This window comes from Chenopodium album, chromosome 2 (assembly GCF_948465745.1).
Source record: "Chenopodium album chromosome 2, dcCheAlbu1.1, whole genome shotgun sequence".
In the NCBI taxonomy this organism is placed as follows: Eukaryota; Viridiplantae; Streptophyta; class Magnoliopsida; order Caryophyllales; family Amaranthaceae; genus Chenopodium; species Chenopodium album.
This window is the reverse complement of record NC_137835.1, coordinates 41,050,588-41,072,245: the sequence shown is the minus strand read 5'-3', so window position 1 is coordinate 41,072,245 and position 21,658 is coordinate 41,050,588. Positions and strand designations below refer to the sequence as shown.

The 21,658-nt window shown below is 37.1% G+C and overlaps 1 protein-coding gene across 1 annotated transcript; it reads left to right on the top strand.

Annotated features, from left to right (window-relative positions):
- Nucleotides 1–16,350: 16,350 nt before the first annotated feature.
- Nucleotides 16,351–18,814, top strand: LOC145571891 (protein FAR1-RELATED SEQUENCE 8-like). The gene is made up of 5 exons (XM_081630921.1): nt 16,351–17,012; nt 17,062–17,223; nt 17,396–17,574; nt 17,653–17,659; nt 18,625–18,814. Exons 1-5 carry the CDS (start codon nt 16,351–16,353, stop codon nt 18,812–18,814), a joined length of 1,200 nt encoding a protein of 399 aa, XP_081487047.1.
- The last annotated feature ends 2,844 nt before the right edge of the window (nt 18,815–21,658 follow it).

Here is a 21,658-nt window from a genome sequence, read left to right as displayed (position 1 = left end):
AGGTTGATCACTCCTAGTCTAATTAATCACAAGCACAACTATGTCAACCAATTTAATTGCAACATTCAATCAAGTTAGTATCATCAACTAGCAAAAATCATCAATCAAGCATGCTTCCCCTTCTCCCTATTAACTAATCTACTCACTAATCATGGTGAAATTAAGAAATAAAACAATTTCAATCAAAATCATATTCATTTCAAGCTTAATCAAAAGGAAAATCAATCAATCAACAAATTCCAGAGCAAGGAATGTAATCTCAATCAAAATTCAAGAAACTAGAAAGAATTGCATTAAAAGTAAATCAAAGGAAAGAATTCTTACTAATCTTCATTGAATTGAAGAAGGAATTTAAAGATCCAATTGAAATCTAAGATCAAATTCAATTACAAAATAAGTAAATCTTAAGCTTTTCTCTCTACTTTCTCTCTCTACTATTTTTGGAAAATTATTTCTCACGTAAAAAAATTAAGTCGTCTTAAAAAAAGAAAGTTAAAAGCTATAAATAGAAAAATTGAGCGAAGGAGGCTACATAGGGCCGTGCGCGCGCAGCCAACAGCCGCGCGCACAAAGCTGGGTCTGCGCGCACCCCTATGTGGTGCACGAGGCCTTGGCTCCTTCGCTTGCTTTATCAAACTCCGCACTCCAGAGCATCCTTAACATCAGTGAACTCGAGGTGATGTCCGCAAGCAAGGCAACCCCAAAATGGGCAAATTGACTTGATTATTCACCTACAAAACACAAATAAAACTAAGAGAGAGAGTATAATAAAATAAAATTAAAACTAAAACTATGAATTATCATCTAAAAATATGAGAAACTCGTAAAAACTAATCAAGAACCAAAATGAATGATAAAAACTTGAAAGCCAAATAAAACTAAAAAAATTATATGAAAATGATGAAAGAAAATAAAGAAAATTAACCTAAATCTTATTCTTTTGAGCCCCATAAATGACGCTCATCATATTCCCCCAAGCCAAACTTTTGCTCATCCTCGAGCAAAACAAAATCAATCCCAAGGGAAAATGATGACATTATTAAAGCAAAGAAAGAAACAAGAAAACTAGAGAGGATGGGAATATACACTAACTCACTTTCGTAGGAATCACAGTCAATTTTAGCAACTAAAGAAAAGCCATTTAAACCCCTAGATCGCCCTAGAGGACGAGTGATGCTCTCGTAAAGGTTTCCTAAAAGGTTAACCTATAACTCCTTTTATTAAAAGGGAGGCAAAGCATAAGAAAAGAAAAGAGAAAGTTTAAAACCCTGAAAAGAAAAGAAATGCTTATACATGGACTTTTGCACATGATCAAAGCACGAAAGGATATCAAACTTTCTAAAACAACAATGGTAAGCACGTTCTAAGATATCGAGGGTTTATTGAAACATAGGACATGCTAAGTATAGAGAACTACCAAAACGCAATTCACTTTCATCTAAAAACAATTTTAGCACATTTTCCCATTGGCATCAAATCCTCTTTTAGTAAGCATCTATATAGTTTGATCTAACCGCGTAGAGAACTAATGAGGCGCAATCCACTTTCATCCGAACCAATCTAACCGCGTTCTCCCAATGGCTTCAAATCTTCCCTTAGGAAGAGTCTCTATGGTTCCTCAAAGGAACAAGAAAATAATAAAATTTGAGGGTTCTCGATATCTTTAACTTGCATTCCTTTTCCTTAGGCTTTAACTCATAATGCCCTCCCTCAGTATATGACTCAACCACTAGGTCGAAAGGACTTTCCCAAAGGTTGTAACGTAAGGGAAAAAGGTTAGGGGTAGGCCTAAAATTTACAATTTGGTGGTACACCTAGGTTATGAAGCAAAGATTAGCCAAACCTCGACACCAAAACCAAGAAGTCACCAAACAAAAACAAACTAATACCCTTAAGCTAATTCAAAGCTATATTCACAAGCATATATACAAAAAGCATAAAAGCTTCTCCCCCAAGATAAAAGGAAGCATTGTCCTCAATGCTTGAAAAGGGAAAAGAAACACATTTATATATATATATTTTTGAATTTTCTCATTTTCACTACATTTTTTTTATTTTTTTTCTTTTTGCAATTTCCATTTTTTCAAAGCAGTTGTCCTCACCTCTTTTAACTTTTGATGGCTTTTTCAATGTTTCATTTATTATGTCCTTGCCTTATTTAACTTTGGACGACCTTTTCATTTATTCACTTGCCATTATTCTTAATATATACAAAAGACGAGCTTGCTTACAAATAAAACCAATATCCAACCTTTTACACCACAAACTCCAAAAACGTGACCATTTGCTTCACAAAAACCAAAAATGGAACAAAAAGAAACAAAAGGCTCAAAGTTCTAAAGATATGGCTTGAAAAGAAGGGGAAATGCTCAAATGGTTAGCAAGAAGGCAAATGTAAACCGATTGAACTAAAAAGAACGAAGAGAATCCTAGAAATGAAAAATTACAACCCCGAAAAGTTGCCTTTGTCCTTCCTAATTGGTTCGGTCTCGTGTTTGAGAATTATAAGTCAAGATTCAAGATTAGGTATGCAAAGGTCAAGGATCCACGCCGTACAATCAAATATGATGAAGGCTTGAAAAAGAAAAATCCTCACACGGTTGTAGCAAAAACTTACTAAAGTTGTCAAATCCGCCAAAGGAAGCATCTCTGTCTTACCACAAACCAAAAGAATCCGGCTTCAAGGCCCGAAAAGGTTTAAACCGCTACCTTAGCATACCCTATCCTAGAGTCAACCAAAGATACTCTCAAACCATGCAAACCATTGTTTTTAGGAAGAATAATAGCCAATGTGCAAGTTCATGTGGTACTAAGTCCAAAATAATAGCAAAATTATGAAGAAAGAAAAGCAATGCCTTAAAAACATTTTATTCATATTTACAAAAAACTAATTTTTTTTAAGTGGAATTTTATTTTCTTTTTTTTTTAAATCAAAGGAAAGAAAAGGACTAAAAATCATAATAAAGAGAGTCAGGAAAAAAAAGAAAAGAATAAGAAAACGAGAAAAGTAAAACATGAAGGAAAAGGAAAACCAAAAGAAAAAGAAAAAGAAGAAAAAGGAAAGAAGTGAAAAATAAAAAAGCAAAGGAGAAGTCGAAAGCAACAAGGAAGTAATGCTAACACACATAAATCCCAATCAACAAACAAGTGAATATTCGGCCACAACGCTAATGTTCACAAACACACTAGGGTGTTAAAAAGAAAACAAACTCGAACCATTCAACTCCTCCTAGAACTAATCCTAGACTAAGCAACCAAGAAAAGAAAAAGAAGAGAAATAGAAATATCTCACCGAGCACCAAAGCTATACTACATTAAACAAGGAGAAAGAGAACCTTTACGAATCTTCGAAATCCAAAGCATAAGGAATAAAGAAACGTCAGAAATAAAAACTGTATACAAAGAAAATTGTTAGTAACTTCAATACAAAAGAAAAGAATAAAAGAGAAAATAAAATGTATGAAAATAAAGAAAAAGCAAGTAATGATAGCATCAGGAATAGGATTAAGTAATGAGAATAGGAAGCAAAATCATCAGACTGAAGCAGAATCAAGAGACAAGATATCAAACAATCATCATTAGGAATCATCATAATAAAGACACAGAGAAACAGAGCAGAGATCGATCAGCGAAACAATCAATAAAACCAATAACCGGACACATATTTCAGTAGAAGTACAACATCATCATCATAAAACCAAGAGACATATAGATCAAAACAAGAAGCATATGAGACCGGGAATGAACTACAAAAGCAAGGGGGGAAACGGTGAAACGCATAAACAAACGACATAAAGCAACCCCAAGCTATAAATGGACTACCCCCCAACTCTAAACCTAATAACATATACGCAACAGAGAAACATCATATAAAGAACATAAGAAGGGGGGTAGCCATGATAGTATCACTCCGCACTATGGTAAGGGGAAAAATTAAAACTCCCCTCATCAGTGTCCCTCATATGATTAGAGCTAGCCATCTCGCTCACCTCCATGGGAGCCTTACCCCTTAACCTACCTTCCCTCCTAGCTCTATCAACCACATAAAAATGAGACCAATCATCTAAGACCGGCTCACCCGACCTACCCCACCTACCTCGGGGTCTGGAAAGGGCGAAGGGTTAGCGGGATCGTATGTATAATCACAACCAACGTGCCGCCTATAGTCGTAAGTGGCCGGGGTGGTGCCTATGATAGCACTAGGGTGAACATGAGGGACCTCCCAATAAGGGTAGCAAGGCCTAGACCCATGGTAGGATCAAAAGACTCCCATTGAGGGATAGGTCCTTGTTGGACCGGGAGATACGGGTAATTCTAATAGGCTCAATCTTCCCCCTCCAAAAATGTAAATCGTACAATTGATTTGCATGATAGTCATAGCAAAGATATGGGTTTTTCACCGTAGGCATAGAGCATAACACATTAGAAATAGAATCAAGCCTTGCATGAATGGTAGACAAATCAAAAGTAGAAGGAGTAGGAGAGGGAAAAGGAATAGGCGTACCTCCTAGTTCAACCGGGGGAAGAGTTTAAACATTCGTCGAGAAGGCATTGGTTGAGCGGCCTCTTGTATGGTTCTTCCTTCGTCGAATAGAAGGATCAATATCGCACACCGGAGGCCTCAAAGACAAGGAATCTTTCTCCTTTTGTCGGGTAGTTGCCTCTTTGCATGAGATTAGGAACCATTCTTTTATCCGGGAAACTTTCCAAATAAAAACATCATCCCATCTAGTATGATCGAGGAACATTTGGTTCACAAGGGCGGTGATTTTTAGGAATTGAGAAGAAGATTTTTTTTAGGATCGATAATTGGGGGAAGCTCATATAACAAAGTCCTATAGGCATCATTGATGTAGAGAGCTAGGATAGAAATCATCCCTCCCAATTAGATGCTCTCCAATAGACTAACTCCATCATAGATATTAAAAACCAATTGATCAAATGCTCCGTGAAATCCACTAGCTCAATCTCATGGTCGTTTTGGTCGGCTACCCACAACCAACAAAGCTCCTCTCGGGAGATAGCTCCCAAAGAGTCCTTAGAGCCAAGGGCGTAAGTGAGGATGCGGTTGAAATACCGCATAGCTAGATAAATCATTAAAGCTGTCTTGGAATTTTGAGGCTCGTACTTCCCGTCCTCAGAGATACTTCTCCACCAACGTTGCTCATTATATCCATGGTCGCTTGCCATTCTAACATGTGCCGGATAGATAATATGGTCCTGATCCATGACCCATGGATACTTGAAGTAGGAACATAGCTGAGAATCCGTCAATGTGTGATCATTATTGAAAAGTTGGAAAGTCAAAATCCATGAGGAATCACCACCGGGTTCTCGAAATACTTCAAGAGAAGAAAGAAATTTATAGTTCACCCTATCATAACTAGGAGCACTCGAATCCAAAACTCCAAAAGATCGAGGCCCTTTGCAAGAGGGTGAACGTCGTCATCTATTCCGAGAAACTTGGTTGTTGCTTGATCGTAAAATCTTGTTGGTCTTAGTTTCCTCTTGGATAGACGCTTAAAACGATCCCAATGTGATTCTATAGAAAATCCAATGCCGTAGGTTTCTTCTACCTTGGGAGGAGGTGGAACAACATGACTAGGTTTGCTTGAACTTGATCTTGCCCGCTTCTTTTGACGGATCGGAGCCATTTAAAAGAAGGAAAACTACTTAGAGAAAATCTTAACATTTGTCATATTTCAAGAATAAGCATAAGCAATTGCTTAAGAATCAAGCACAAATGCAAATATCTCAAAATTAAAGCAAGAGATGGCTACATATGAACAATGCCATTAATATAGAATCATGAATGTGAGTCAAATAGGCATGGATTAAAGGCAAAATTGAACACAAAAGACTAAATCATGAATCAAATTGAGCAAAATAATCTCAAACCTTGAATTATCAAAGAAATTAAACCATCATAAGAATACCCATGAGATAGAAAATGAGCAACAATGGTGATTCAAGTATTTAATCAAATTATACAAATTCATCATGAAGAAGTTTCAATTCAACACTCAATGACATCATTCAACATAAATTACAAGTTAAAAGAACTATTAATGCAATTCTACCATGAAAGCAAAAACAAGGGTTTCAAGCCTGAACAATGAGGAACAAGATGACTAGAAAATGAGAAATTATACCTCAATGAAGCCTTGAATTGCTTGCAAATTGCCTAAAATGAAGTTTAAAGAACAAATAAAACACCCAAAGATAATCTCCAAACCTCCACACCAAGCTTCAAATTTTCGAAAAAGATTCAAAATTTTAAAAATTATATTTGAAAATCTGAATTTTTTTTTGTTGAATTTCGGAAATGAGATGTTTTTAATGTAATTTGATGTTGAAATGAAAATAAAAGAGGTGAAATTGCTTTGATTTTGCAAGAGAAAATGTAGGGTTTGATGAGTGAACAAAATGGGAAAGTAAGGGGAAAAAGAGGGGAGAAAGAAAGGAGAAATAAGGGTGCATATTTGGGGGTAAAAAAGGGGCGTGGACGCACCTTGCTACTACGGCTAGTGCGTGCGCGCAGGGCCTTGGTGTGTGCGCACCAGCAAGAGCAAGCTAGGGGTGACTTTTCGCAAAATCCCTGACCCCAGTAGTGCGCACCCGCAGGTAGGGGGTGCACGCGCACCACATTCAGCTCGGGGAGGGATGAAATTATCGACCAAATGCTAAAAATTTGCTAAAATCCCTGACCCTTATGGTGCGTGTGCGCAGGTAAGGGGTGCGTGCGCACCATACGATGAAGGTTAAGTCTTGGCGCGTAGCAACTATGGATTTTGGGGCATATAAGATGGCAGTTTTGCAATTTGATGGAACTTTCTAACATGCAAGTGGGCCATCTTCATTACGGGGTGAATGATGTGTAACGGGGAGTGAAAATAGAAGCGAGAAAACTATTTACTCTATCACTGTAAAGCAAAAGTCAGTAAGCATGTCTGTAAAAAAAAAATGGAAGAAGTTCTTTAATGGCGATAATGTAGCTCAACAAAGCAATTTTCTTTGTCAAATGTGAACTCCTAAGTGTAGCAGTGGATTAGTAGAATGAGTAATCGGCTTGTAGATATTTTGGGTGTCGATCTAGGGAAAGGAATTTGGGAAGATGGAGAAGGCGGGCATGGTTGCGCAAGGGAGCTGAGATTCGACTCTGAGATGGTTAGTTATGGTTTGGTTCTTTGCTTTGTGGGTTTGTAGACACCTAAAAATGTCTCCCCAAAACCAAACTCGATGATGAACAACCTTTTACCGCCATTATTGGTCGGGTTGAGTATTTAATTTTTGGAGTGCTTGAATCCATATTTCCATTTCATAAAACAACCCAATTCCTAGCCCATTTCTCCAAACCATAACTTATTTTCCACTTTTCGTGCCTTTAAACCCAAAATAATTCATTTCTTGTCCTTTAAAATCATTCATTTCGTGTCCTTTTTATAAAAACGTTTGATCCAGTTTATTTTGGTCATAATATGGGTCCAATTATTGAATAGTTGGATGGGGCTTGAAAAGAGCTTTCCAACGATATATTATAAGCCCAAATCCGAGTTATAACAAATAAGTTATGGCCAAAATATTAAACCGAGCCCAAACCGAACCTAAGCCCACCTTACCTACGACCCAATGATCATGTGGAGGGTCCAAATTATTTAATCACATTCCTAAACCAATTAGGATTAATTGGAAGATTCTATAAGTTTCTAAAAGATCTTGATTATCCTTTTTGAAAAGATAAGATTAAATAGTTTGAAATTGAATAAAACTCCTTTTTTTGAAAGTCCTAATTTTATTTGAATTGAAAGACATTCAAAGATAGAAAGATATTATTTTCGTGCCTCATATTTTTTATCCAAATTTTATATGGTTGGATAGCCCTTGAAATTATTTTTCCAATGATATATTATAATATCAATTCCGAGCTATAACGGAAAAGATATGAATTAAATATCAAACTCTATCCAAAACTGACATCGTCTCACTATTTCGGCCATATCTTTTGTTCTACAAACTATTTAAATCTTATTCTAATTGGGTTAGAAATTAGACTTCAAGAGCTTTCCAACGATATCTTATTTATCTTATTCTAATTTCTGGATCAAAAGATATGATAAAAACAAAAACCGCAAAAACTGTTGTCTATCGCAAGAGTTTTATCCGATTCGAATCTTTATCTTTTCTTGATTCGACCCCTCTTTTTTCCTTATATATAGAGGTCATATCACACCTTTTAAAATCATCAACAAGATTGATCACAAATTTATTCTCTTCTCCGTCTTTAGCCTAAACACTAGCCTCCCCATTCTTTCACTATTCCTTCCTTTAAGCACTCCAAGGAGTCCATACAGTACCTAAAGTTCTATACTTAAACCAAGGCGTGAAAGGTATAATTAACTGAGGGTTTGGACCAAATCAACTCTAATTTTAATTTAATTTAATTCCCGTTTGATTTATATCTTAATTAAAGTTACTAACAGTTTATTCATGATGTAGCAATCTAAAGGAACGTGCGGAATGTGAGTAATTAATTAATTTAACTACTCTTATTTTATTTTATATTGCTAGTATCATGATTAGGTTATTATATATTTGATTTGACTAACAATTTAATGTTAAATTGCTTCCAATATTAATGTTTATTCTATTATATTTATTGATCACCATTTTGCATGTTTAAAGGGAATATGTAATTGGAAATCACGCCTAATAAGATAATTTGGACAACCGGTTTAGGTTCCTTTTTAATCTTGTTGTTTAATCAAGTGATCACAATATTTTAGAGTAATGTGTTGCATTAATATTAAACCAATTTAGCATAATAATAGTTTAGAGCAAATTGAATTTTTGTTTGTATGCCTTTGAGATCGCAGGAATCACTTTTCACTATAAGAATTGAGTAGAGGCCAATACGGGCGAATGTGACTCCATGACTCACTTCGTACAATCATCCCCGATCCTCCTTTCGTGGTTCCGAACCATATGGAGTTAGTAATCTCATGGATTATGAATGGGGTGTAACCTTCACGGGTCAATCGTTGTTGCCTATCGTTGTCCCTTATCGTGGTTGCCTTAAATGATCCGTGAACGGTTTACAAGTTCCTTACAAACTTGTTGGCGGCTCCCTACTTTCCTTGTCCCTAATCGTAATGTCAATTCCCACTTCCTATGAGTGCCAAACATATTCACACATGCTTAACGTAGGCGCACTGCAAACGACGCCTACAATTTGGCGACTCCGCTGGGGAGGATTCTTGGTTATTTATCGATTTGCGTGATCGGTATTTAATTAAGATGAGTAGATGAGATTTGAAAGATTCTTGAATTGTATTCCTGCGATTTAATTGGCATTTTCAAATATGCATATGATTTTTTTAGGTTACCTATTTTGCCACAATAGTACGTGTTATGCGTATGTGGTTAGCCCGGGGGATTTATGCTCTATCAACCCGAAAACGCTCATGGCAATAATGGTTCATCCGAGTTTTTAAATCCACCCAATCCATGGAGTCGAGTTCAATTTCATCACGAACTTGCGGAGCCGCCCGTTGGCATACACCCTCAAGGGAGGCTGCCTTGCTAACGCGTCCAAACTCTTAGCCATGGTACCCTTTGACACCCAAAAGCTTGACCATAGTCGAACATAGAACTTGACTTTATGTTGCGAAATTCATTGCATCATGCGTGACGATATGCTTATGTGTGCATTTTTTTATTGAACTTTTTTTAATTATTTTTTTTTCTCTTATCAAACCCCGTTTTTTTATTATTAGAGTCGAGCCATAGATTTTTTTTTTTTTAAATTTTTGAGTCACCCGGATTTTAATTCCCGTATACTGCACAAGAGTTAACTTGTTTTGGTCATAGCCGGAGTTCTAGAAAGAGTTACGTGTTGTGCCAACTATGGATCTGTAGCCCCGGGTTTTATTTTTCATTTGGCGTTGGTTTCGTCTCAATCAGAGTGACAGATAAAAATTTATAACCGATATATTACAACCTGTCCAGTTTAGGTGTCTTTTTAGCGTCAACTTTCTTCTTTTTTTTAAAATTTTTTTTTTATATCTTTTCGTGTCAAGCTATTCTTAGCCAAGTCCTTTAATTCGTGTCAACTCGTATAACATAGGATTATAGATTTTTATCTTTATATATTTATTTTATTATACCCATGAGTTATAACTCTTCTAGAATTCTAGTCCTCTTCCTAGTTTCTTGTAATTTTTTGTGCTAACCGTAACATGTGTTCTTTGTCTTTGATTGTGGTTGATCTTATTTATGACTAACGATTGTCAATGGACCGTTTTCACCTAGTAAATAGCATAACCATTAAAATTGGACAAAATTAATCAAGTTAGTTTGTCTTTTAGTCTTCCGTTCTATTTGGTCATTGGGTCCTTTGTTTTTCACAGCGTCCTCATGTCTAGCCATGCGATCATACCACGAGTCTTAATAAACTCAACTAATCACACATGTTGAGTCATTGCACACACTTTGTCTTCGAGTAATGCACTATATTGTTTATGATCTTATACTAGGACCATGAATGCATCGCTTTCCGTCGTAATAGGAATGAGTAGAGTATTTCCCATAAGTTTTCAAAATTGTTTCATGCACTCTTCCTTTCCAATCCGAGTATTGAGTTAATGTATTAGATGAGTTCTTCCTTACACAATACTTGAGTCTAAAATCAATAGGCAGTAGTTGGAAGAATAAGGGGAACATCACTCCTTCCTTCTTTCCTTCCAATCAAAGCATCAACAACGAGTAACTTTTTTCCTCAGTAGGCGACAAGAACTAACTCATAAATAGCCATGAAGAAAAAGCACGATGCAAGCTTCTCACCAAGATTTCATGTTTTCTTCTTCTTTTGTTTCAAACCCTTCCCCCTAAAAAGTCTAGCATAGGTTCTCCTTATCCATGTGTCTATGTGTCACATTTTTTACCTTCTTCATAAATGAACATCTCTTTCTTACATTCGATCATGTGATTAGCAAAAAAAAAAAAATTTGCTGAACTAAACACAAGGTACACCAATGACTTGAGGCACCTTTGCAACCCATTCATTCCCCATTAACCACTCAATCACATAGCCATTTTTTCATTAACCACTTTGAGCCTCGTCTAACGTTTGGCCTTCATTTTTTCAACCCACATTCACTCAACCTTGGAATTGGAAGGTGTGCAAATTGTGTAACATTCAGAAAGTAAGTTCAAATAAATTGCGTCTCTCATTGAGTGCTTGGCACCGTGCCTGAGAAACATGAATGCTAAGTGAGTGATGGACTGCATGATCTGAGATTGCCTACATTGATTCGCAAGAATGGAAAAAAGAAAAATAAAAAGAAATTCAAAACAAAAAAAAATATATGAAAAATAAAACATGCAAAGTCTAATACATAATTGCATATCTTGGGGGCTTCTCTCGGGTCTTGAGCCTTTTACCCCTTTCTTCTTTAAACCTTAAGCTTAACCACATTACAACCCTTGAAAGACCTCTTTGAGGTTTACATACACTTGTGCAAAGTTCGGTTAGAGCTAAGTTGGCCTTATTCCTAACGGATACGTAGGCAACCTCACATCGAGGTGCGGCCACATTCACATTCATATTCACATTTATATTCATACCCATGCTTGATTGAGTCAAAGAATATCCAACGCTTACCCCTACCCATTTAGAGCTAGACTTGGGGGCTTGAACCTACATCATTTAGCCTACCTAGCCTAAAGAGTCATCATCTTTGACTCTTCTCACATCTTTTTCCATCGCCATAACCCTTGCAGCCAACCTTAGTATCACATTCACACACTTCACTCACACATACATATCCATATCACCTTTCCTTCTAGGAACCTTCTATCATGAAATCTTACTTCAACGATGCGCATGTTTCGTCATCTTTCAAGACAACATCAAAAGAGACATTGTATACTTGCCTAGATTTTAGACCTAAGCAATGTCCATTGTTTCATACATCGCATATTGTGCTTAGATCCTTGACCTATGTGACATTCATTATGCGATACTCATCGATCACTTCATCTATATACGTGCTTAGCTTCCAAACCTAGTAACGTTCAAGATTGTTTCTTTACACCATATGTGATGCTTAGCTCCATGACCTAAGTTCATTCATCTATCGTGTCACATGACGTAATTGTCCTTAGCCTCCTAGCCTAAGAACATAAATCATGCATACATTATACTCAAGACGGGCAGTTCAATATGACAAGAACAAAATCTATGTGATTCATTTCATCTTACTCAACAAGGAAGTTCAAAACTTCTCCCCTTTTCTTATCATGACTTTTATTTTGGGGAAGTTAAAAAATAAAACTTCATTTTTCACGTCTTTCTTTCTCGGGAGAAAGTCGGTACCCTCCACTCATGACAAAAATGACGAACAATTTTTACTTTTTCATTTTTAATTGCTTGTGTCAGTGCACACACTCACTCAAGACACACACAATCACAAGTCATACACATGTCATGTCATATCAAGTCAAACTTGGTCAAGTCTTTTGCCTTTGCATTTTTAATTGCTTGTGTTAGTGCACACACTCACTCAAGACACACACAATCACAAGTCATACACATGTCATGTTATGTCAAGTCAAACTTGGTCAAGTCAGTTGGTCAAGTCAATCACAGTATATACGAGTCCCTTGGAAAATTTTATTTTGCAGGTCTTATCTATAGCCCACGTCCGGGGACAAGCGGACCATATACAGCCCACGTCCGGGGACAAGCAGACCATATACAGCCCACGTCCGGGGACAAGCGGACCATTTACAGCCCACGTCCGGGGACAAGCGGACCATCTACGGCCCACGTTCGGGGACAAGCGGACCATCTACAGCCCATGTCCAGGGACAAGCGGACCATCTACAGCCCATGTCTGGGGATAAGCGGACCATCTACATCCCACGTCCGGGGATAAACGGACCATCTACAGCCCATGTTCGGGGCCACGCGAACCATTTATAGCCCACGTTCGGGGACAAGCGAACCAACTACAGCCCACGACCGGGGACAAGCGGATCATCTACAGCCCACTTTCGGGGACAATCGAACCACCATAATTTCATGACGCAAGGTTCTCGATACACAGAGACTTGCAATCTCATCATCTGTCGAATTTCCTCAAGCATGGAAAGTATTATTCGGTGGATTTCTTCAAGCATAGAAAACCGCCAAATTCCTTTGTCGGCTTTCCTCAAGCATGGAAAGCATTATCGGTGGATTTCTTCAAGCATAGAAAAACGCCAAAATCATATGTCGACTTTCCTCAAGCATGGAAAATGTCATCCTGTAGGTTTCTTCAGGCTTAGAAAGCTACCAAACTCATCTGTCGGTTTTCCTCAAGCATGGAAAGCATTTCAAAAAACGTCATCCGGTGGATTCCTTCAAGCATAGGAAGCTACCAAACTCATTTGTCACCGATACACTGGAGTCAGATACGCATTCTATCCCTTTACTCTTTTATCTGTAGAACTAACATTTTTTTGCAGGTATTGGCGTATACAGAATGATTTAGGATCGTAGAACGTCTTAAAACATTCTCCTTCCTTATCGACTACTTTGACTATCGTTTTCGAAACTGACGTTTCTACAAACTCAGTCAAAGTGGGGGCTTCTGTAGACACCTAAAAATGTCTCCCCAAAACCAAACTCGATGATGAACAACCTTTCAACGCCATTATTGGTCGAATTAAATATTTAATTTTTGGAGGGCTTGAATCCATATTTCCATTTCATAAACCAACCCAATTCCTAGCCCATTTCCCCAAACCATAACTTATTTTCCTCTTTTCGTGCCTTTAAACCTAAAATAATTCATTTCGTGTCCTTTAAAATCATTCATTTCGTGTCCTTGTTATAAAAACGTTTGATCCAGTTTACTTTGGTCCATAATCTGGGTCCAATGATTGAATAGTTGTATGGGTCTTGAAAAGAGCTTTCCAACGATATATTATAAGCCCAAATCCGAGTTATAATGAATAAGTTATGGCCAAAATATTAAACCGAGCCCAAATCGAACCTAAGCCCACCTTACCTACGACCCAATGATCATGTCGAGGGTCCAAATTATTTAATCGCATTTCTAAACCAATTAGGATTAATTGGAAGCTTCTATAAGTTTCTAAAAGATCTTAATTATCCTTTTTGAAAAGATAAGATTAAATAGTTTGAAATTGAATAAAACTCCTTTTTTTGAAAGTCCTAATTTTATTCGAATTGAAAGACATTCAAAGATAGAAAGATATTATTTTCGTGCCTGATATTTTTTATCCAAATTTTATATGGTTGGATAGCCCTTGAAATTATATTTCCAATGATATATTATAATATCAATTCCAAGCTATAACGGAAAAGATATGAATTAAATATCAAACTCTATCAAAAACTTACACCGTCTCACTATTTCGGCCAATATAATTGGGTTAGAAAGTAGACTTCAAGAGCTTTCCAACGATATCTTATTTATCTTATTCCGATTTCTGGATCAAAAGATATGATAAAAACAAAAACCGCAAAAACTGCTGCCTATCGCAAGAGTTTTATCCGATTCGAATTCTTATCTTTTCTTGATTCGACCCCTCTTTTTTCATTATAAATAGAGCTCATATCACCCCTTTTTAAATCATCAACAAGCTTGATCACAAATTTATTCTCTTCTCCCTCTTTAGCCTAAACACTAGCCTCCCCATTCTTTCACTATTCCTTCCTTTAAGCACTCCAAGGAGTCCATACAATACCTGAAGTTCTATACTTAAACCAAGGCGTGAAAGGTATAATTAGCTAAGGGTTTGGAGCAAATCAATTCTAATTTTAATTTAATTTAATTTCCGTTTGATTTATATCTTAATTGAAGTTACTAACAGTTTATTCATGATGTAGCAATTTAAAGGAACGTGCGGAATGTGAGTAATTAATTAATTTAACTACTCTTGTTTTATTTTATATTGCTAGTATCGTGATTAGGTTATTATATATTTTATTTGACTAACAATTTATTGTTAAATTGCTTCCAATATTAATGTTTATTCTATTATATTTATTGATCACCATTTTGCATGTTCAAAGGGAATATTTAATTGGAAATCACGCCTAATAAGATAATTTGGACAACCGGTTTAGGTTCCTTTTTAATCTTGTTGTTTAATCAAGTGATCACAATATTTTAGAGTAATGTGTTGCATTAATATTAAACCAATTTAGCATAATAATAGTTTGGAGCAAATTGAATTTTTGTTTGTATGCCTTTGAGATCGCAGGAATCACTTTTCACTATAAGAATCGAGTAGAGGCCAATACGGGCGAATGTGACTCCATGACTCACTTCGTACCATCATCTCCGATCCTTCTTTCGTGGTTCCGAACCATATGGAGTTTGTAATCTCATGGATTATGAATGGGGTGTAACCTTCACAGGTCAATTGTTGTTGCCTATCGTTGTTCCTTATTGTGGTTGCCTTAAATGATCCGTGAACGGTTTACAAGTTCCTTAAAAAACTTGTTGGCGGCTCCCTACTTTCCTTGTCCCTAATCGTAATGTCAATTCCCACTTCTATGAGTGCCAAGCATATTCACACGTGCTTAACGTAGGCACACTTCAAACGACGCCTATAGGGTTGTTTGTTCGCTAATGGGGTAATCAACTAAAGCAATCGTGGAATTTAAAAATTAAAGCATGGGTAAGAGGAGGTTAGGGTTTATGTTGAGTTTTTGTAATTTAGTAATTATGTTGGTTAATTGGTAGGGGTGGGTAATCTATTATTAAGTAATTATTGTGTTTATAGTCCAAATTGTGATTGTTATATGGGTAAGTTTGTTATTCAATTTTTATCGTTGTTGTTGTTGTTCTTTATAATTGATGATAAGCTAATGTAGGTGAATTTATAGGATAATGTTTGTAATAATTTTTTTTAATTGATGATAGTGATGGCATTTGTTCTATAATTTTGGCTTTAGGTGTTGTGTGATCTTCGAATTTGGGCAAAATGCATGTTATGACTTTTTTGTTTGGTATTTTGTGTTGTTATGTTCTTGTTTGGTTCTATAATGAGCCACTTGAATGAGTTGTTGATGTATATGTGTTGTAGGTTGGTCCATTTGGAGAAGATAGTGAGGATGATGGTAAGGATGATGGAGAGGATGATGTAAATGTTTATGATGAGGGGGTAGAGAGTGGGGATGATTTTACAGAAGAGGAGGAGGATTAAATTGGAGAAGGAGATGATGAAGGAAATGAGGGGTAAGATTATGAGGAATTACATGGTGAAAACGATGTAGATGGTGAAGGGGCAGAGGGAGGAGATTCTTCATTCGTAACACAAAAGAAGGGTAGGGAAATGGTGCAAACTATTTTCGGTGTGGAAGAGGAAATACCACTCCCAACTTTGGGTATGGTATTTGGTAGTTGGGATGAGTTAGATACTTATTTCTGGAGCTATGCTAGGCAAAAGGGGTTTAACATAGTTAGGGCTGTTTCTAGATGGGTGAAGATGAAGAAGGAATTAGGTAGTGGGAATTGTTGTAAGCAGCGGAGGAATGCTAAGTGGACCTGTGATTGCTATGGAAGACCTTCTAGGAAGCGTACAGTTGATCCACTGAAGGAAGGCTTGATTCAAGATGAGGAGACAATTACACATAGGAAAACCAAAAAGTGTGGATGTCTTGTGGAGTTATATGCTAGTGTGAATGCAAAAATGAATTGGGTTGTTTGTAGGCTAAAGTTGGAGCACACTGGTCACAAAGTTACACCGGGAAAGTCCAAGGATGTTTCCATGTACAGGAAGCATGATTTAGTTGTTAACAATAAGCAGTTGGTGAAAGAGATGGTTTCAGCGAAGAAGTCGAGGGTGAAGGTTTCCCAGTTGTACAGATGTTTTGCTAGGGAACGGAATGGGGTGGATCAAATGACATCTACTCAAAAAGACTTGACGAATGCACTGGCTGAGGAGGAAAAAAAGAGGCTAGAACTTACTGAGGGTGATGCAAATGGGATGATTGAGTACTTTAACAAAATGAGTGCAGAAAATTAAAAAAAAATTATCTTGTAGGTTTGGGAAGGATGGTTCATTACAGGATGTTGTATGGGTTGATGCGAGGAGTAGAACTGCTTATGAGGAGTTTGTCGATGTTGTTTGTTCTGATAGTACTTACTTGACTAACAAATTCCATTTGCCCTTTACTATATTTCTTGGTGTGAACCACCACGGACAGTATATTGTTTGGTTGTGCATTGATCTCTCGAGAGACCGCAGAAACGTATGAGTGGGTGATGAGGACATGGCTACATTGTATGGGCGGTAAAGCCCCTACATCGATTCTAACAGATCAAGATCCGACAATTAGGAATGCTATTCATTCTACTATGACTGACACTTGCCATAGGTGGTCCATATGGCACATCCTTCATAAGTTTGGTAGGTATTTGAAGCATGACGAGTACGATGATGTAAAAGATGACTTTGAGAGCCTCATATACGGTAGTTTAGATGCTGATGAATTTGAAGGTCGATTGTGTGATGCAGTTGATCATTACAAACTACAGGATAAAAGTTGGCTAGAGGGTTAGTTTATTACACTTCGTAAAGGTTTATAATTTATGTTGTTTGAGTAATCTTATGATTTTGTATTCCCATTTTTAGGGTCTGTGTAGTTGATGATCTTAATATTTGAGTAAGTGCCTGTTCTTGCTGATATATAAGGATTGGTGTGAGTAGTTTGGATGGTCTGCTGCTGTGCATTATCGGCAGTAAGCACCAAATGTTAAATTTACGTACCACTGAAAAGTAATAATTGTACCAGTGGTATTATTTTTATACCATTACGAATAATGTGTAGCAATGTTAATTTTTTATACCGACTTTAACATATTTTTGTCCCACAGTTAAATATTTTGTACCACTATCAATTTTGAGACCTGACTGTGTCAATTAATTGTACCACTGTAAGTAGTACTTGCAGGTAGCAAAAGCATTTGTTTCCCTATGTTGTTGATGTTTGTGTGCGGCTAAGTTATTAGGACTAAAGTTGTTTATTGTGGAAAAACTAATAATTGCAGTTATTTCAAATAGGGCTTTATGTGGAAAGAGTTATGTGGATTCCCGCGTATTTGAAACATTTATTTTGGGTCTAGATGAAAACGACACAACGTTCAGAGAGTTTCAATCATTTCTTCAAAGGGTATGTTGACAGGAATACGACGTGGTCTGAGTTTTTGATTCGGTACTGCGATGCTATGCAAGTAAGGGCAGAGGCCCAAAGAATGGCAGACTCGAACGCACAACCGTATATGAGGCATGTAGTGACAGATTTCCCGGCCGAGGTGTTGTTTCAAAAGTGCTACACGGATGTGAAATTCAAAGATGTTTAGGGACAGTGCAAGAAGATGTTGTATTATCATTGCCTAGATCAATATGAAATTGGTTCAAATGAAATCAAGTTTTTCATTGAGGACCGTATTTGGATCAAGCCTAAACATGCAAAGAATGGGTCCGTGACAAAGATTCGTAGATGCTACCAGGTTGTATATAATACCAATACTTATGAAGTTGCTATTTATGCTTTGAGTGTCACGGAATCATTTGTCACCATATGATTCTTGTTTATGATATTAGTGGAGTAACGATTGTTCCTGAGAAGTATATAGTTCGTCGTTGGAGGAAGGATGTACAACGGAAACACACACGGGTAAAAGTTTCTTACCATGATCCATTGACAACTGATGAGGTGAGGAATTATCACAATCTTATGGGGACGTATGAACCGATTTGCTCTAAGGCTTCCACTTGTAAGGAGGCAGTGTAGGCTGTGACAGAAATGTTGCAGCTCATGGATTTGAGAGTTGATGAAGTTGTTGCTCTGGTTGCCAAAAGGTCGGTTGCAAGAGAGAATGAGAAAGGTCCCGGTGAGGATGAAGGTGTGCATGGAGTTATCCGTACGCCCTACAACGGGCCTGAGGGGACAAACACACCATTCACAGTCGCATCGGGAATCCGTAACAACACTACTCCAGTTAGTGGAATCCACAGAAGCTACGAAGGATCTGCTCCGGGTAGGATTGAGGATCCACCCTTACCCAAGAAGAAACTCAGCGGTTGACAAGGGAAATAAACGCGTCGTCAATTGTCTACCCTAGATCAAATACAATTTATACAACCTAAACAAACCTAATACGAGTATAAGGCAAGCATAGGGGTCAAACCACAGAGAACGGTAAACACCACCAAATGTTATCGACAATTAAGCTAGTCCGGAATAGGAGATGAATAAACTAAAGTCTAAAAAAAAAGCTAAAACAAGAAATAAAACACTAAGGGAAATGGTTTAGGTATAGCATTCACTTGAACATAAACAAAGGCATAGAAATTGAATTAATTATGAACTAAACATGCTCGAATATCGAAATTAAAACTCGATCTAACCGCCTTCCGGGGTTAATCGATTTCTCCTAACATAGCCTCTATGTTTCCACATTAGAACCATATACTAGGAGGTACTATTAAATAACAATCGATAGTAATGAACCTTAACTAAGTCAACTTCCGTTTCTTGTTAGCAAAGATTCACCTTTAATCAACCAACAATGTGCACTTGCAAGAAGATTAAAGAATATCAAGCATATAAAGGCTTTAATCACAAATAAATCAATTCTAAACCCTAGAACATGCTCAAGGTCCAACTACACCACAACCATCCCCTTAATGGGGAAATTACTCACTAATCATGATAATAACAAGATTAATCAACAAATAATCAAGAATCAATATGATCAACAAGCAATACCAACAACTAAAATAATAATCAAAATAAACAAATAAAAATAGAGGAGAGAGAGTAAGAAATTGCTCATTAATTGAAGATGAAGGTCTACAAAGGATTGAACAAGCTCCTTCTTCAAAATCCAAGTTCATTAATGAAGAAAACCTCACTTTCTCTCTCTACCAAAGAAGACTAATCCTAACCTAACCTAAAACTAAAACTAACTAGAGAGAGGAATAGATAGTTATTCAATGTTTTTAATTACCCCAAAAATTGGGTATTTATACTAAGCTAATAAAACTAGGAAAAATAGAAAAATAAAAGAAGGAAATAAAATAAAGAAAGAAAAGGAAAATAAAAAGAAAATAAAAAAGAAAAGAAAACAAAAGAGAAAAGAAATAAGAAAAGGAAAAGGAAAAGAAATAAAAAATAAAAGAAAAAAGAAAACCAAAACCCATCAATTCCCCAAAAACTATCAGCTCCCCGATTTCCATTCATCACCATCACCACGCATCAAAATAATCAATCATCACCGCTTATCATCATCATCTTCATCAAGCATCCAAGATCGTGGCCGTCCAATTTTCATTAAAACTCGTGTGCATAGCTCGTGAAGCGGTTCGGTTGAACCATGGGTTGGTGCGGCCGAACTACGGGGTTGGTTCGGTCGAACCATGGGTATGTTCGACCACTCCTCTTCAATTAACGAAACCCACAAAGTCTCTGACTCGAACTTCGACCGAACCACAAACGGTATGCTCGATCTTGATTAAAATCAAAATTTAATCTGATTTTTGCTTAAATGAGGGGCCGAAATGCTTGTGTGAATTGGTGGATTGATGTTGCTTGTTTAGGTGCGGCTGATTGCGTTGGCGTTGGTGGTGTTGGGGATTGCGTTGGTGTTGTTGCGGATTGCGTTGGTGTTGGTGGTGTTGGTAATTGCGTGGCTGCTGTTGCGGGGCAATGGTGCGAATTGTAGTAGGGGGAAAGGGAGGTGAGTGGTGGTGTGTGTGGTGTTTGCGGGGTTTCAGTTGGTGGTCAGATGGTTGGTTGTGATGCTGTTGGACTGGTGGCGTTGCGGGGTGATGCGGGCTGTTGTGAGGCTGGGTTGCGGTTTGTTCGTGTTGGTGCTGCTGCGGCTCGTGTGTGTTGGTTGTGATGTGGTCAGGTGGTTTGGTGGTGGCTGGTGCTGCGGGGTGAAGTACGTGGTGGCTGTTGGTGATGGTAAATGGGTTGGTGGTAATTGTTGTTGGCTGATTGGATGGGAAAGAGGAGCAGGGGAATTGTTGTTGTTGCTGATGGTGTGGTGTAGGATAATGAAGGGTGCGGTGATGGATAAGGGGCAGCAGGTTTGGTTGGCGTTTGACTCAACTTGGAACCCGGACCCATTTGACATAAAACCCGAACCCCTACACACAAAACCGAGGAGAAATCAAGACAAAAAGGAATGAAATAAATAAAATAAAACTAAATAAACTAAAATAGGAAATGAGAGAATTAAAACTAAAACTAACAAAATTAAATAAAACACAAACAAATAAAATGTGAAAAACACTCCAAACTAATTAAAATAAATAAAAGTAAAATAGAAATAAGAGAAATAAGACTAAAACTAATAAAGACAAAAACTATACAAGCAAATAAAGTGAAATAAAATACGAAAATAGACTAAAGCTAATAAAATAAAGAAAATAAACTAAAACGCTCCAACACTACCAAATAAACAAGAAACTTTATTAAAGAGAAAACAAGAGAAATAAAGGGAAAATAAGATAAAATAAACACGAAAATGACTCTAAAACTACTCCCTAAGAGTGACATAAATGTCACTCATCAAATTCCCCCAAGCTAAACCTTTGCTCGTCCTCGAGCAAAGCTAAGGCAAAAGAG

What these genes read in the sequence shown, in the direction of transcription:
- LOC145571891 (XM_081630921.1), top strand. Translation starts at nt 16,351, where the DNA reads ATGGTGCAAACTATTTTCGGTGTGGAAGAGGAAATACCACTCCCAACT. An exon ending in GATGCAAATGGGATGATTGA is followed by an intron (nt 17,013 to 17,061) that starts GTACTTTAACAA and finishes ATTATCTTGTAG; the next exon opens with GTTTGGGAAGGATGGTTCAT. An exon ending in GGTGTGAACCACCACGGACA is followed by an intron (nt 17,224 to 17,395) that starts GTATATTGTTTG and finishes CACTTGCCATAG; the next exon opens with GTGGTCCATATGGCACATCC.